The following is a 17,509-nucleotide window of genomic DNA, read 5'->3' as shown; positions in this document are numbered from 1 at the left end:
TCCAATCTAATACCAAGCGATTTGAACACACGCAAAACTGTTTTTGCAACCTGAATAAATACATATTTTACGGACATATTTTTTAACTTCAACTTTCACATATCTGAGAATTCCGCCTTGAAAAAAGCTTACTGTGTATGAAAGTGTCTGAAATATTTGTGACGTTTTTATTTATGTATTTATAGATGGTTTAACGTGTGCCCACGGGTCAGGTTTCATTAACTGTCTCTGGTCTGGAGCTTTAAGACTATTTTTACGCTGTCTAGCTCCACGCATATCCATGCTGCGTTTAAGTGCTAGTTGAAAACTAGGACATCTGGGATTTTGGTACGTCAACGACCATGTCATCGAATTCACTCCATATTAAACTGGCCACCAGGTGTCAGCATTGTAACATAATATGGTCCAATAATAGGACTTTGTATAGGACCTTCAACATGTTCATGCAACTGACTGAGGTATTTACAGCTGTTTTAAATGTAATATTAACACTGACCTGTACTCAGCTGTTTATAGGGATGTTGTATGTGTTGTTAGGAACTTTGTTTAAAGGTGAGTAGAAGTACATTTAGTTAAAGCCCAACACCACTTGTCCATTCACACAGGTGTTTTTATTTGTTGCTGATTAACATCGTTTGATTGTCTTTTCCCTCACCATCATTTTGCACCAGCAAAGGTGGGACAGCTTTACCATTGTATCCATTACTAAATACATTGACTCTCTATCGGTTACCTGACCTCATGTAATTCCCAACATAGGTCTGCCAAGCTTGTGCAACTTTAGAGGAAAAGTAATACTCTAGTAATTTGTATTTCCATTCTTAGTACACCTGTATGGACTTAAAAAGAATAGGACACAACGAGAAGTGTTTTTTTCATTTATTGCTCCCATAGATTCAAAAACAAACATATCTACTACTGTTTTTCTAATGAGTTTCTTATATAATTTACTCAGTTAAAAAAGAAAATATATATATTTTTACATCTTGCAATGTGATGTGTTTATCTTCTAACAATTGTCTAACAACATGTTTAATTGAATGTACATTGTCAACAAAAACAGTACAGGGAAATGATATGCTTCATTGATGTTATGGTTAGTTATACATGAAGATGCTGACTTAGCATTTGGATTGGTTGAATAGGCACAAAACCCTCTCTGGGGCCTGTTTATGCGCAAGTACTGACTTTCCATGTGTTCCCCTTCCCCTCTCTCGTCAAACACATCCTTTAAGTGCATCCTAAAAAGAGACTAATATGCTGACATCATTTTATATTGTAATGTGCTACTTTGGGCTCATAAGCAGTGCAAAACAGTAAATATATAAATAGAAAACACATGCACTGCAATGTAGAAATACCTACATCATGTTTGTCAGAGTCCTAGCTCCAGCAGAATACTCTTACATCTGCATGTTATGATAACTACCCGGACAAGCATGTATGGTGTGTTCTGTTGGCTTAATGTCGTGCAGTAGGTGCACGTCACTGTTGTATAGTAATAATGCACATTGTTTGAAGAAGAAAACCACAGTATACTTGATACTGTGCTATATAATGCAGTGCGATTTTTTCATAACCCCTGAGTCACACTACAGAGAAGACGGGCATACAACTAAGGATAAGGAACCCTTTCTCACACCTTTGTAATAATGCTGTATTACACTAATAGCTGCAGAAAACAGAATAATCTGTTCATATGCAGGCCCTCTCAGGAGTAGAGTGTGTCTATGTATCACACTCAAGCTTTATACTCAAACAGGCTCTAACAGGACTTGCCAGGTTCATCAGTGACTGTTGAGGGTGCTCATGTGGCCAAGTATCCCAGCAGAGGGAATTCACCGTGTGTGTTCTGACCTATGGCCTCAGAGTCAGATGCCAGGCAAAGATTTCAACTGCAGGAAGAATGGCTATGTCATCATTTTCCTGTTGTGACAAAGTGTCCTTTTCATGTTTTACATAATCACGCAGTACATGTATGATGGCAACGAGGACACAGTAGTGCAAGGCCCAAGCTTTGGCTCACATTCTTGATTCCAGGTCTCAGGTTGGACTTGAAAACAGCTTGGACTACCTGGAGACAGAGGTCGGCCGCCTCTAGCCAACAACCACAACTTTGAGTCGAAGTCCACATCTCTACTTCCCTTTTCCCACTAACTGGAGTACAGGGAGCTAGGTGATCAATTGCATGTGCCTGTCTCGAGGGCCACTTTAGCAGTGGGTAGTACAGTAACTGCCCTCTGTTGACACTCAGCTTCCTGGGAGATAATCTTCCCCTCTTCTGACGACAGAAATGAAAGGGTGAGAAAAGCCTTGCAAAGGTTGTTGGCAAATTGTTATCCAAATAAATGATCGCTGTTAACTACTTATAATGCATTTCATAAATATATCAGTCGATGGACAAAAAACGCTCCTGTTCTATACAGTTGGGTGATCTGGGTGTTTGGCGTTTTACTGCCCCTCTCCCTTGCTTTCTGCACAGGAGTACTTGTAGTGAAGGATTGGTGGCTGCCATTTGTCACCTTGTCCGTCAGGTGACTTACTTTTGTCTTTGAGTGTTGTTTTAGTATCTATAACCTATGTTTTGTCTCTCTCTGGATGTTGCCAAGCATGTTCAGCTCCTACAGGAACATTATCTGGGGATGACGAGGGGCAGTTGGCCTGAGTCTTTTTGTGCATGCACTTCCTGGTTTCCTGGCAGTGGCTACGGCCTGGGTGTTTAGGAGCTACTCTTATCGGAGCTTTGCACTCGAAGCCAGAAAGAAACACGTGATGTGATGCACTGATGCCTGGAGGGCTGGACATTGGGACCCATCTAATGTGAGGTAAGTCAGTCAGCTCCTCTTGCTTATGAATATAAAACTCATTCATTGCCATGTTGACACACCTCCATCATACTTGTTTCTCAGAGTCCTAGCCCTGAGATAACAGCAGTATACTGTTAGCAAGTAATGATAGAGGGAGAGACACATGTCTCTCTCTCTCTCGTCCTGGGGTCAATGAATGAAGTGCAAACCCGATTTGATACAATATGTGTGGTGTTCGCTTTGGCTGATTCACTGGCCCCCTCAGTCTAGCCCAGTGTGACCAATTGTGTGTTGGGGTATAACATGTTGCGTCACGAGGAGTGGTACAGAGCCCATTAGAGCCCATTAGAGAACAAATCTGGTTGAAATAGAAAGTTAAATTAGGTGTTGCAGTGCTCGTTCTATCACAGCCAGGTGGATGGAGCTCTTTAACCAGCATTTCCGCCGTTTACGTTGAACTTAGTTTGGAAGCTGTCGACTTAGTACATGGGGAAGTGCTGTCCTTGTTTCGGTCCACTCTCTAGGGTGTGTTTCGATTGGTTGAGCATGTACATGTGCATTTTGAATGTGAATCTGATGCCTAAAGAGTCCATGTGTCCATTCCGTGTTAAGAGAACTAAGGTTAGAATATGTAACCATTGTTATTACACTGATAACTGCAGAAAACAGTTGAACACACTGTTAACTACAGCAACAGTATTTTATCCACATGCATAATGAATAACAAAAACACAAATGAACAATACAGATGTCTGTGCCAGCATGCCGATAAAAAGCTGCCACTTAAAAAGTAATGACAGCAATCCAACCATAGATATTAGAACACCGTGCTGCTGGATGGTTTATGGTCTTGGAAACTCTGAGTCTGAGACAGGTCTATTGAGTCCAGTGGTGTTCAGGTTGGAGTCAGAAGGGGCCGGGGAGGAAGAGGAGGAGGAGGTGGAAGAGGCTTCAGTTGGAAGAAGGATCAGTGCAGACTGTTGATGCCCTGTTATCTGTTGTTGCGGCTCTGTGTGTCTTTGTACAAGCAATGCTGTCAGGCTGCCCTCGATGGGGGCATTCACGTTGGCCAAGCTCGACAGAGAGTCTTTGGATTCCTGAATGGCTCTCTCCAGTTTGTGGTTGGGGCCCTAAGAAGAACAGTTGCAGAGTAAGCAATGTATTTACCTAAAGTTTATTCATGCAACATTTTGGTTTTCATTCACTATTTTGTTCACTGTTAATAATAATAATAATAATGCATTTAATTTATATAGCGCTTTTCATAGTACTCAAAGACACTTCACATAATTAAAACATCCTAAAAGCTAAAAATAAATAAATAAGAATAGCTAAAATACAGGTAAAACAAATAAAACAAATAAATAGGGACTTTGAGTCGCTCGGACCCTGATAAGAAAACAAAAACAGAATTTGATGATAGTTGTGAAGTTATACATTCCAGAAAAAAAGCAATTATTGAAATATAAAAAAAGAACTACATACAAACTACTGTATGTACAATTAAGGTAAATTGTGCAAAGATAGATGCCAAGACAAAAAATCTTAACATACAGAAAACCTTACTACTGGTTTTAGCATATATTCACTCCCGTATGGTTGAGGCTTATGCCAGCCATACACTTGAGTGTCAGACAGTGGCTCAGATTGGCTTCTGTGATTAACCAGACTTTCTGGCAAACACTGTGGCAGACATACTAATCATTCAAAACAGGTTGCAGCAAAGACATATGAAACAGTGGGAGCTTGTCAGATTATAGAGACTGCCTCATTGTCTCCTTCAACACCACTGATGACTTGCTGAGAATGTGATTGGTGATTGTAAAAGCCAGCTGATGCAACTTATTGTGTGGGGTAAGATTGTCTCTATCTCTGAAAGCTTCCTTACTTGAGTTCCTGTATGGCTGAATAAATGGCTTGCAGTCAGTGCAACCGGCTGAACCTTCACTGCAGGTCTGTGATAGTCTGGACTGGCAGTCACGGTGCTGTAGGCTGGAGGTCCCAGTGTCGGTTGTCTTTGCAGCAGCTGCAGGATGGTCTGAATATCTGTCATCAGCTGAGACTCCAGCCTCAAAAAGAACAAAAGAAAAGAAAGATGATCACAGTGGAGATGAAGTCTGATCATGCAACAGAGGAAAACTCACCCAGCTGTACTTCACTGAGCACTCCATTGAGCGTGTGCTCCACAGTGGACCAATGAAGAGATGACAAAGAAGTGGAAACACACTCTGCTAGAATAGTAAACCGAAGACGCTGCTCATGCTTGGTGTGATAATGAGCTTTCTGTGGGAGGTGTGAATTGGGCGTTTACTGTGAAAATTACTTTAGCACACTCATTTGGTGAATCTAATTATGAGTAGATTTCATCCAAGCTCTATATTTAGAACGTCAGGCAAAACTGGTTAATCCTGAATAACCTTATAATTTCCTGTATTCCTTCTAATGTACATGGGCTTTGCCGTATGTGCTATATCACTATTGTGTTTCTGTGCTTTATTAAGGCAGTATTTGTTTATAGGTTATGACTAATGAGGGATAAAGCAGCCACACTGTGCTACAACTAACACACATTTACTGTCATATCCTTTCAGACCAGTCAAAGCCACAAAAACACAAAATGACAGAAAAGTGCTGCTCATCCTGCAGCTAGCTTGCATTGGTGGAAAAAAAAGGTCAGGTGGAGTGCACTGGATAAAATGTATTATTATTTGTGCGAAATAAAATGAGCCAGCCCAGTATTTCTGGCACCCTGAAGCCGTCTCTTGTTCTCTGTCATTATTCCAGCTAAAGATACCAACTGCTGTTCATCTGTTGGTTTATTTCAGGTGGTCTACAGGCTGCAGGTGTGTGCTATGGCCAATGTAGATATCCACTACAGAAAATAATGAGACTAAAATGCAATGTATTCACTCTGGAAAGGTAGCTTGCTTGCTCATCTATTGTGTAAATTACAGGGAGTTTAGCTATAGAGTGGCTTTTCTTCTAAGATGTTTCACACATACTCTGTTCTCAGTCATCAGTTTTAGATTCTGAGTACTACAAACTCTGCAACATGTTGTACCAATTCATTCTCAAGTTGAATATGTTCCGGTTCTGCAGCGGTACTGCTTCCAGTAAATCCAGCCACCCACTCTGAGTCCGACAAGGGCTCCTGCCAGCTAGTTGTCTTCATCTACCCACTCATGTACATTGCAATTGAACTACACATTGCCAGTGATTGAAGAGTGTGGCTTACTTTTAGCAGTGTAGGAGGTGACAACATTAAAATATAAGGGACACTATTATAATTAAGTCGCTAACTGAAAATGTGGCAGAATAATTAATAAGAATAACCAAAGATTGAATTGTATTATTTCTTCAAAATATGAACAATTAGAATTATGGCCTTGTTGTTGTATGCCTGTTTTCAATTCCTACTTTTTTTTCCAAAAACTTTGAGAACTCCCCAAATATTTGAAATAAACCTTGTGGGAGTGCATATAGTTGGTGTGGCAGTTTAGCGCTGTCCATAGTACTGAATCGGTATCAACAGACAGACAGACAGACAGACAGACAGACAGGCAGACAGACAGACAGAACACGTCACGGTTTTGAGAGCGAGATAGAGATGCAAACTAGCATTAACAGCTGTTTCTTTGTGCCTCCCCCTTGCCACTTTTAAGTGATTCTTGTGAATGCTCTGTTAAATAAATAATAAATAATGAATGTCTTGTTTGGAATGACAGCTAGTTTAGTTTGAACAGCTAGTACCTACTCAATGTCCTTTGTGCTCCAGGCACTATGGATATTGGATGCTTTGAGTGACTTTTTCTCTCCCGCTGACCCACTGAAAAAGCTTCCTCTCTGTTATGCAACAGCTTTATAAATTAAGCACTGGATAAATCAATGATGAAGAAAAAAAAGTAGAGCACTTACTGTGCTGGTGACAAAAAGAAACCATTTAGACCGTAAAAGAAAAGAAAGCACTTTTTTCATACGCTGGTTTATAAACTGGTAAAGTTCACATTGTGGTGTAATTCACCTTTTATGCGTGCATGTGTTACATGAGGATCAACCATTCGTATGCTGACTTTGAAAAATGTGTACCTGTTTAAGTGGTCTTGAAGCTGACCTAAGCGCTGTTCCACCTCTCCATACGTGATGTCGCTGGCAGAATTCGCGTCCTCTCTCTGGTCCCGGAACTGTGCTGACTCATTCAGGTAGTCCGTGGACTTCTTACAGGCCCACTTATCACAGCACAGATCTGGAAAGCCAAACCAACACACATGTTTCACATCCTCAAAATCCCCCCATTAAAATAGACGTAATTAATCATTAGATGCAAGCTACGGGTAGGTTCTTTGTTGTAATCTATCAAGCTCTTGAACTGGGAGAATTAACGTAATGTTTTCCAGTAGCAAACCAACGCTGTTGTTATCTCTGCTGGGCACCTGTTAGTATTCAGCTTGCTGTCCACTGATGTGTTCAGCCTCTTTTGTGATTTTAAACGCACACGTTCTGTGAATACACTATCTGGTGTAGCAGTCTGTGTGCAGGTGGCTTGACCCTTGTTGGATGTTGTGTGTGCTTCGACCATGCACGGCACTTACCTTTGCCCTAATGCAGCCTTTTGTTCTGTATCCGTCTAGCAGTAGAGATTAACAATAGCTTCAGTCTGTCACTCAGTTTTTTGTTCTCAGTGGGATGCACTTTGCCCAATACGAAATCCTGCAATTTCTATATCAGATTTGTCACTTACTGTAGCATATGTTATATCTCATTGGAGAAAAGAAAAGAAGACTATACATTTGTAATTTAAACTTTCTGTATTCTGTCTTTCTGTTTCATTAGAGTGAGTGAGGTTGCAAATCAATACCAAGCATATTGGTTTATTAAGCGACGTGTTTCATTATTGCAAATGTTACGTCTTTAAAGCTTGGCTTATACAGCTGTGGACATTGGGCACCTGAAGCTCCCTGAAAAAAGTGTGTTGGTGTAACTGATGTACGAGTTCTTGTCAAAACAATAAACATTACTTTAACAAAATACTCATCAGTAAAACAAAAATACATTACCCTCAAAAGATGGTCTTCTCTCCACGTTGTGTCTGACAACAAGATTCGAGTCCAGGACTGGAGCATTGGGTGGAGAGATGCTAAGGACTTCTGAACTTCTCTTTAGACACAAGTTGGACTCCCTCTCTCTACTCAAGTCTTTAACCACTTCCTTGCATCCCCCTGTAGAAAAACACTGGACTGTATTGCATGTGGAATAGATGCTCTTATGGAGCGCCACTCAGTTAACAATACCAAAGAACACATTTGCAACCACGAGAGCATGTATTAGAGATGTGCAGATTAGTTTCCACTTACCTTTAGATACATCTGGTGTGAAGGATATCCTTCTTTTAACGTTCTTACTGCCCTCGCCATCTGAATCACCGCCTTGGGCGTTTGAGGGCTGCAACAATGTGAGTATTATAATATATTAGTTAATACAATTAGTTTACGACAATGATACATTTTGAATTGTTGGAAGATAAATAAAAATCAAAAATTATAATATAATTAACATAGCTCCCATAACAACAATGCAATATCATCTACCTTTGGAGACTCATCTCTGAGGTTGAAGGTAAGCTCAAGGTTGTTGAAGAAATAGTCGGCAAACTCTGGGTACATGTCTATCACCTCTAGCAGATCTTCTCTCTGAATGGTGCTCAGGTCACAGTAACTCAGAGCTCGCACATCAGCATTGGACTTCCCAGGCTTGGCCAACACATGGATCATTTCTCCAAAGATGTCATTTTTTCCTGATATCAACACACACAGAGACAATAAATCTACTCCAAATGTTTACTGGTAGAAGGAAAATGTTGGTGATACCCGCATTGACATTGTGGAGATATTTTATATCTCCTATATACATGTTAAGATTGATAACATTGTATAGCAGTTTCTGAGAGGCCTTAACACTGATATTCACAGATGAACTCTCTGTGACTGGACAGATTCTAGTTGGGACACCATCACTAGTTGACACCACTTCTATATTGCGGGTTAGGGTATAAAGGTCTTGTGGTTTCTTCAGAGAGTTGATGAAATTCTGTAGTCGAGCAAACTGTGCTTTTCCTCCCATGATTCATGTTCAATAAAGAATTCTGATAAATTGTGACCAATCTGTTCAACGCTAACCAACTAATTTCTACAGGTAGCCCTATAGAGAATAACTTGTGTCTTAATTTCTTTTGGGACTTATCTCGCTATTCCCCAGGCACTCACTAAAGGGCACAGAAGTGTTTGTTTTTGTGGAAAATCAAACCGTCTTCCTTCTCTCTATAGATGTTCTCCCAAGGTTGTGCATCAGTTGTCTTTCTATCTTTGATCCATTATTTATGTTGAGAAATAACTGCAAACTCAAAGCAACTTTGATGTGGAGGTAGAGGAGGTTTTGATTGGAATTGACATACTTGTGTACTTCAAAGGCAAAATGTGTGCCGATAACGGTGATCACATAATGAAGCCAGTTCTTAAGCAAACTTGTCGGAAGTCAAGTAGTGTGCCATCTGAGTTTCCTCGGCTTAAATAAGGGTACATTTTTGCACAGGCCGACAGGTCTGGTTTAAAGGCAATGACGAAAAATCCCATTGTTGGTCCCGGGGCTCACTAAATGCCAACACCGTAAGCAGAGGTTCAGCAGAAAGAGATATGATATGTTGGCTGCCAGTGTCCCCATCAGAGCACACAGTGTGGTTTATCTCTCCCCTACATGCAGCTCTCAGCACAAGGATTTAGTTCCTCAGTGCCTGGATGGAAGTGTCAGAGACTAATTCCTCACCTGAGGAACAATGCTGGCAGTCTTGCTGGACTCATTACTCGAAGACAATGCTTTACCGCTATCGACTAACTTGGAGCTGGGACAGTTTAGTTTTCACAAACAAATTAGAGAAAACTAATGCTGATGGAGGATTATGTTCGTATCAATAATGAAGGGGCTAATCTTGGAGATCACTGATTTTACCAGTGTGTTTGTTAATAATGGATTAGCAGTTTAGCTTAACCGTTTTACCAGTTTAACCCCATTCTGTCAGTTGCAGCTTTGGAGAGCATTCATCTCATGGCTTGTTTTAACCCGTGAAGTACAAAATACATACTTATTATTCTAGTAATAGTAATGTGTATTTAGTATCACTATATTGCTGGGGAACATTTTTTTTCACAATTAGAGCTAGCATATATTTTAGTAAATTTAGTCTGCCCTTTTTGGACAATCACAATTTTGCTGATTTAAGTCATTGCTCTGTGCTGTCAAAAAAAGTGGCAGCTATTTCACAATGTTCTTTGAACTTTTCAAACTACCTTTCATGGAGCCACTTAATAAAAATGTCAGACTCTCAAACCACATAAACAGCCGTCGTGCCCCGAGGATAGGCATGAGGGACGGCAGGCACACCCGGCCAGTCTTGTCAAAAAGTGTGAACACAGTGTGGTTTCGCTGCTGCAATAACCTGAACATTATGCAAGGTGTAAGATCCGGAATATTTTGATTCAATCAACATGGCGACGCCTGTGCTGGCTGCTTGTAGCTAACGAGGCTAACAGCAAACTAAAGTACAAACTACGGCAAATGTGCTGACAGTGTTTACCTGAAGGGGAACTAGAGATCGGGCGCTACGCTTTCAGGAAGACGCGGTCGGTCTGCCATATGAGAGCATCGACCGGGAGTTAGCCAGTGGGGCAACAAAACAAGGAGAGGCTCGGATAACAACACACACAGAGGGAGAGCCACGCCATTCTCCACTGTAGCTTCACACTGCTTATTGTCTGCTGCTTGTTTTTAATGTTGCATATTGCTCCTTTATTTCTTTGAACTGAGCCTCCATTAACTCTGTTAAACTAGCGTGTGGCCATTAGGAAAATGCACTGTATATCCTTTCTTGAACGTATGACTGCAGCATCTCCACATATCTGAAAATATCAAGCATCCTGGGCAGAGTAGGACGGTATAGCTCAATCAATTATTCAAATGTTTCAATCAATCAGAACAAACTACACAATTAATACCCTTCACAAAAAGCCAAAGTTGGATGCAAACGTTGCATATTTTTCAGACAAAAAATATGACGGAGGTCAGAATAATATGAATTTGAAGCATCATTTTCTCTTTCAAGCTCAGTTAAAAGCAGTGGAATAAGGGGTTTTGAACAGGTTTGATGCTGACACTCAACACACAATCAGCTGGCAAATCTTCAATACGACAGGGAGGTGACCTTTGCAGTTATTCACACCACTATGTGATAGACCTTCATGTTGGGAACAATAGAGACTGTCACTAGATTATTGATGCTGGTGATAAAAACGGACAAAATGTCAAACAAAAACAATTTTGGCTCAAGGGAGATAAATAAATCCACCAACAACGGATTCAGCTTTCATAGGACAGCCATAACAATCTCTTATTAATTTAGTGTTGGCCATTACCATACTTCACATAAGCAACAAGGATTGTATTTACCCAGAATTGCTACCACAATGTCATCTTTCAGGATCTCAATAGAGCCACGGGACAGAAAGTAGAGAGCGGTGAGCACATCCCCACTGTGGACCAGAGTGTCTCCAGGAGGGGCATGAGTGGTTTTGAAGTGCATGGCCAAGGCCCTCAGGCAGCCTTTGGAGGCTCCTTGGAACGCTTTGCAGTCGTGAAGAAGACTCTTGTTGAGGTGAAGGCAGATATCTGCCTGCAGGCACTCAGGAAAACCTTTTAAGACCTGTGATGCAGACACAATTTGTGAGTCAAAATGCACAAAAAAGTTTAAAATGTTTAAAGAGATTGTTTTGCGAGCCAGTGGGAAGCTGTGAGCAGCAAATGTGTTAAGATGAATGTACTTTTATGAAGAGAAGTTGTAATTTAGCTTGACAATAGCAGAGAAAATGGACATATGAGCAAAACAACAGTGGAGAGTCATAGACCCATTAAACGGTCACAGAGTATATTGGAAGAACAACCTCAAAGGTAATAGGACACTGTAGTGTAGAAAACCTTGCACTGTTACAATCTCAAATTTAGGACGATTACAATATATCTACTTGGAGATTTTAAGTAATAAAAAAGCAGAACATTTAAAGCAATACAAAAGCAGAACATTAACACATTTATTGTTGAGTAATATCATAGTTGCCTGCGAAAAGTTACTGATAAGGTTATTGCAAATCAAATTTCAGATGGAATTAAAACAAGACAAAATGACATTTCAGTGCATGCTACTATACTCGCACACTTCATTCTAAAATATGATTTATTTGCTTTCAGATATGAAATAGGCTATACTAATTGGATGAATTCACACATATCATGCATGCTGTAAGTGATGGACATTTCTTATATTGACACTGTCGGGATAATGGGGTTGATATTTTAAACAGTGCTGAAACAGTGCCATGAAAATGACAAGAAATAAAAACATGTACCTCCTGCTCTTACCAATGTAGGGATGTTAATCCAAATGAAAAGCAGACAAGAGAAAGAAAGCTCTTTTTAGAATCTTGCATATTCAGCATTTCTACTGTCATTCAATAAGATCAGTTCATTTGGTTGGGCATGCTATCCAGTGAAACCAACAGTTAGATGTGGTGATCCCTTTTACTTACCGTGTTCATATCAATGCCGTTGGTGTAGGCCCAGGAGTGTTGGAAGTACTCTTCCAGCCGCTGCCTCAGTGGATTGGGGATCTGATGAAAGCGTATGAACTCCCTGACCCGTAACATTTGAGCATGATATCGGGCCGTACTCGAGTATAACCTCTGGATAATGGCAGAGACGTTTCCAAAGATACTGGCATACATGAGGGCTGAAACACAAACAATGAACAATAAAAGAGATTTGTTTCTTGTTGTCTCGTCAAGCCAAATCAAGTCAAATTTGTATTCATATAGCAATATCATAAATCACTAATATGCCTCAGGCGGCTTTACAATCTGTGCAGCACACACTCCTCTGTCAATTAGACCCTCAATTTAGATAAAGAAAAAAAAAGAAAATAATGTAATTAAGAAGAAACATCAGGAAGGACAACAAAGGAGGTATTGCATGTCCAGGGTGGACATACTGTATATGCAATATATCTGAAAAAGTGAAATTCATGACTTAGTCTACTTCAAGTGCTGCGCCAGATAAAAGCATAATACAGTCATGCTAAAAGTAAATGAAAGAAAAGGCCAAAACATACTCACAGCCAATCAACATGACACAGATGGAAAAGATCTTCTCTGAGTTGGTGTTTGGGGAAACATTTCCAAAGCCCACGCTGGTCAGACTGCTGAAGGTGAAGTAAAGTGCTGTGACATATTTGTCCTTGATAGAAGGACCAGAGTTAGGGTCGCTGTAGTTGTATCTCTTTCCTATAGACACGCCAAGATTGTCTAGCCAGCCAATCTTGTGCTCCAAGTAGGGCTTCTCCACGTTGCCAATGGCGTACCATATACAGGCTAGCCAGTGGGCAATGAGGGCGAAGATGCACATGAGGAGCATGAGGACTGCAGCACCATACTCAGAGTAGCGGTCCAGCTTCCTCGCTACACGCACCAAACGCAGGAGCCTAGCTGTCTTCAACAGGCCAATCAGAGTGGTGGTCTAAACAAAAGGTACAGTAGGGCATTTTATTAGTAATAGCAGTAGTAATTGAATGTCAATATGTCAAACTACAGAACGGTATTACAATATCATTTGTCATACAATTATCAAGAAACAATCATATTTGCTGCATATCTACAGCAGGCTCTGATGTGTCCTCTTTGTCAACAACAAATCTAAAGCACTTAGAAATCCAGAGGGTCAATTCACAAACTGAGGTAATGAGTTTCTGTAACATTGAAAAAAGATAAAGACTCCATTTTGGCAACTCCCCACAGCTCCTTGGTCAAAGGCAAATGAACACAGACGTGAAGACACCAGCAGCTCACAGATAAATCCTCATTTATTCAACAGCGAACGGGCACTAACACTTCATCAGTGGCTCCCTGGGAGTTTGTTGCTGCTTCTGTGTCATCAAGAAAGGTTTAAACAGCACTAACTACCATCCCCATTGGAACGGTCATTTATCTACCTGCCAATTACTGAATGACCTTTGAAAATAAAGCTAATGTCGGCACACTCTCCTTCTTAACCACTGTAGCGTATAGAGATTCATCATGGTTTTTAAGGGCCTAAATGAATCCCCATTGCCCTATGTTCAAGCAAAAAATGTTTTTGCTTAAAGTGTAGCATTTGTATTTGACAATTATGTTTCACATTGACATTTTTATCATTCAACTAGGACCACAAACTTTATACCAAGTGGTTAGAATAGCCGGAATTGGCAGCATTACTGTAAAAGTGTATATTTCTTTTCTTAACAACTTACTTTTGCTTTGTCCTTTATTAACTTAATGGTTCAAACAATACTACATTATGTAAAATGTAAGAATTGACCAGAATCCTTTTCTAATGTTATGCAAAACATGTTTTGGTTTGCTGATACTAATAAAGGCTAAGCTCACTGTGTAATTAACAAAATGCAAACAATTGGTTCTCCAAAAATATATATTTAATACTATGTAATACATCTAAAGGAATTATATTCTGCTTATTTTGGTAGTTGCTTCACGACTAAAAGTTTTGCGTTTGAGTTTTATCGTCTCCTTTCTATATACGATTTGAATATTGGAAACTCTAAGATCAGGTCAGTGTGTTAGCCCTAAATATAAATGTAAGGGCCCACACTACCATACATTTGATGTTATGATTTCACTGCCGGTGTTCTAAATATCAATAATCTAATAACACCACAAAGAAACTATAAAAAAAAAGAATATATTCAATTTGGCCTTTAAAATCCTGTATTGGTTGAACCAACAGGCAAAATGCACTCTACAATTGAATGGCAGTTCAAGTCTTAAATGTACATGAACAAGCAATTTCATACACAACAGCTGCACAGCACTGTAGCCCCGCCTCCCCTCTCTCTCTCTCCCTGTTCCTCTCTGATGGGGACAACATTCAGGCATTCAGGTTGGGACAAAGCACTTCACTTCTTTCCGATTGCATTCACAGTAAAACAGCTTGAAATTATAAAAAAGAAAAGAAAATATTTTGAATTATAATCATTATCATTATTATCAAAATGTGTACATTTCGCATAATGCCTCTCACAGTATGTTCAATCTTTTTGGAAGACTAAATCGTTTTAAGAACAACAAGACATTGATTGAAATCTTTTTCAAATATATTCTCTGCTCCAATCAAAAGTTTTACTGAAGTGCTTGTAGTTTAAAACGGTCTCGTTAAGCTGCTAAATGAAACGAGCTTTGGGAAAACCATCTGCCACTGTCTCAGTTGTTTGACAATGCCGTTCAGTCTGAAAATGATGAAGACCACACTGGTTAGCTACAACTGAAAGCAATGTATCGGCATGTTATCATAATAACATACTATTTACCATTAGCCATTATAATGTAAAATAGTTTGCATTGATTTCCCAGTGGCAAAAGATAATATGTTTTACAAATTGTTTTACAAATTTGCCAGAACTCTTTTGTGATTTCTTTGTTACAGTACACTGTCTTGTGGGAGAATTATTTATTCCATTTTCTTTCGCATTTGTTGTGATTCAATGAACTGACTCAGTAGCAGCAGCAGCCATGACTGAAAAGATGATTATGGTTTATAATCAGGAGCTTTTCTGGTGTAATGGAGTGCCTACGAAGCACAGCAAAGCACTGAAGTGGATCTAGAGCCTGAGGGGACATATCCTCCCAACAAACAAGCCAGCAGGCCTGGCAGCCAGCCTACCAATGGCCATCTCACATCTGCATGTAAGCTGTGCACACAGCCCTGTTGGCCTGCTCCTCACATAAACGCATCATTGATTGCCATTTGGTAAGCCATTAATCCGTGTAAATGGATTCTAGAATGAGGACCATTCAAAAAAAAAAAGAAAAAAAAGAGAAAGAAGTATGAAAAAACATGCAATTCAAAGTAATCCTTTCAAAGCCGAAACAGAAAGATTCAGGCTTTACTAGTGGCTCAGGGGTACAAGTCTGGACTTAGTAAATGGATAACAGGGCAAGCATGGCCGGGTTGATGTGGAGAAAAACTCCCTGGGAGTAAAAAAAACAGGTAAAAATATATATGCTTTATAGATAACATACCTCATCTGATCCTGAGCCAAAGATAAGAAGGTCAAAGGGGATTGCCGCCACCATGTCTATAAGGAACCAGCCTTTAAAGTAATGGATTGCTATCTTAGCTGGATCGCTGACGACCTCCTCGTTCAGGTTTACGTAAGTGGTCCTGAAGTTTATGAGGATGTCGATGATGAACATGATGTCCACCATTAAATCCACTACATTAAGAGGGCTGCAGGAGTATCCACATTCACGCCTCTTCTGTTCCTCTGTGTCATTGAGAAGAAAAGCAGCAGAGTAGGGAGTGAGGATTGCTGTATAGATGACCAGCAGCAGGATCAGCCAGTCCCACACAGCTTTGAAGGGGCTGTAGTGAAGGATAGTGAACTTGTCAATGCGGGCGGTCTGGAGTTTGTACTCTGGTAGGACATCAGCTCCAAGTGACAGGACCTGAGAGAGTGGTAAGAGAGGGTCAGATCAATCAGGGACACCACCCGATTACGCCATTCCACTTTTAAATGGCACTTAAATGTATTGTGGATCATAATCTTAATTGAATGGGATCACTGAAAAAAATATGTTCTGTCACCTTTTTCTTTGCTGATAATCCTTCTGACAGTTTGATCAAAGACACCTTCAAGTACTTAATTCTTAAGGTCATTATTGCCTCCAAGGACTGATTTAAAAGCAACTGTGACACACCAAGGTGTAAGTGCTCTGCAGTCAAACAGTATTAGGTAACGGCAGCCACTCCAGGATGACAAGTAGATTGCATATGTCCTAACACCATAAATAATCTGACTGTCGCTCACTTGTTCCAAATTCTTGGTAAACAAAAAACTGTTTTAATTTTCCCATATGAATGAACTCTGACTGGTAGATAAATTATTCAGCGAGCTCAGAAAGGCCAAGCCGTCCCCTGTTTTTGGCTTAATAAGCAGTGGCAGACAAAGTTAGAGGGCAAACAATAGTGCAGGAGTGAGGATAAGGGCGCCAGGTCTCTCTATTCATTTCAGCACATTCCCCTATCCGCAACACATGAATTATAGATTTTCCAATGCTAGCAGTCAGGACAAGATGCCGTTTTCACATCTCAGCGGTGTCTCAAAACTAATGTCAGCAGGGAGGGAGAGTATTTCACTTTCATCCTACCAACATAGTAAACATACAAAGAGTACAGATTGGCGTCCCTGGGGACTGATTATTATTTAATTTGATGAAAGTGACAGTTAATTTGCATATTGTGTTAGACGAAAATAGACCGAGCACATGAGGAAATCTGTATCTGCTGCATCTGGGTATGTCTCCTTTAAAATGACAGGCACACTTGCCCCTGATAGTATGGCACAGTTTAAACAACTACTCTTAGCTGATGTTGATTTTCCCATTTTTCCCCTCAATATAATCCTCTCTTTTTCTGCAATTAGGAATGTCCAATTACCCTTCACTCCTATTCTTAATGTCTCTCAGTAGGCAGTCATGTATCTCTGTGAACCATGGGATCACCAGCTATTATAGTAGCTATAGTTATTTTTTCACCTGCCAGCAGGAAATTTGTCACAC

The 17,509-nt window shown here is 40.1% G+C and overlaps 1 protein-coding gene across 1 annotated transcript in view; it reads right to left on the bottom strand.

Annotated features, from left to right (window-relative positions):
- Positions 1-3,494: 3,494 nt before the first annotated feature.
- The window catches only part of LOC117750289 (potassium voltage-gated channel subfamily H member 7), a 32,507-nt gene continuing 18,492 nt past the window's right edge, over positions 3,495-17,509 (bottom strand). Inside the window, exons 6-16 of the mRNA XM_034561442.1 lie at positions 15,971-16,396; positions 13,016-13,415; positions 12,434-12,633; positions 12,254-12,256; positions 11,301-11,553; positions 8,393-8,598; positions 8,159-8,246; positions 7,862-8,023; positions 6,894-7,050; positions 4,696-4,876; positions 3,495-3,937 (exon numbers count right to left, since the gene is read on the bottom strand). Coding sequence (XP_034417333.1) covers positions 3,650-3,937; positions 4,696-4,876; positions 6,894-7,050; positions 7,862-8,023; positions 8,159-8,246; positions 8,393-8,598; positions 11,301-11,553; positions 12,254-12,256; positions 12,434-12,633; positions 13,016-13,415; positions 15,971-16,396 — 2,364 coding nt within the window. The 3' untranslated portion in view covers positions 3,495-3,649. The remainder of the gene's footprint in view (positions 3,938-4,695; positions 4,877-6,893; positions 7,051-7,861; positions 8,024-8,158; positions 8,247-8,392; positions 8,599-11,300; positions 11,554-12,253; positions 12,257-12,433; positions 12,634-13,015; positions 13,416-15,970; positions 16,397-17,509) is intronic.

This window comes from Cyclopterus lumpus, chromosome 21, assembly GCF_009769545.1.
Source record: "Cyclopterus lumpus isolate fCycLum1 chromosome 21, fCycLum1.pri, whole genome shotgun sequence".
Lineage (NCBI taxonomy): Eukaryota > Metazoa > Chordata > Actinopteri > Perciformes > Cyclopteridae > Cyclopterus > Cyclopterus lumpus.
This window is presented reverse-complemented; position numbering and strand designations above follow the sequence as displayed.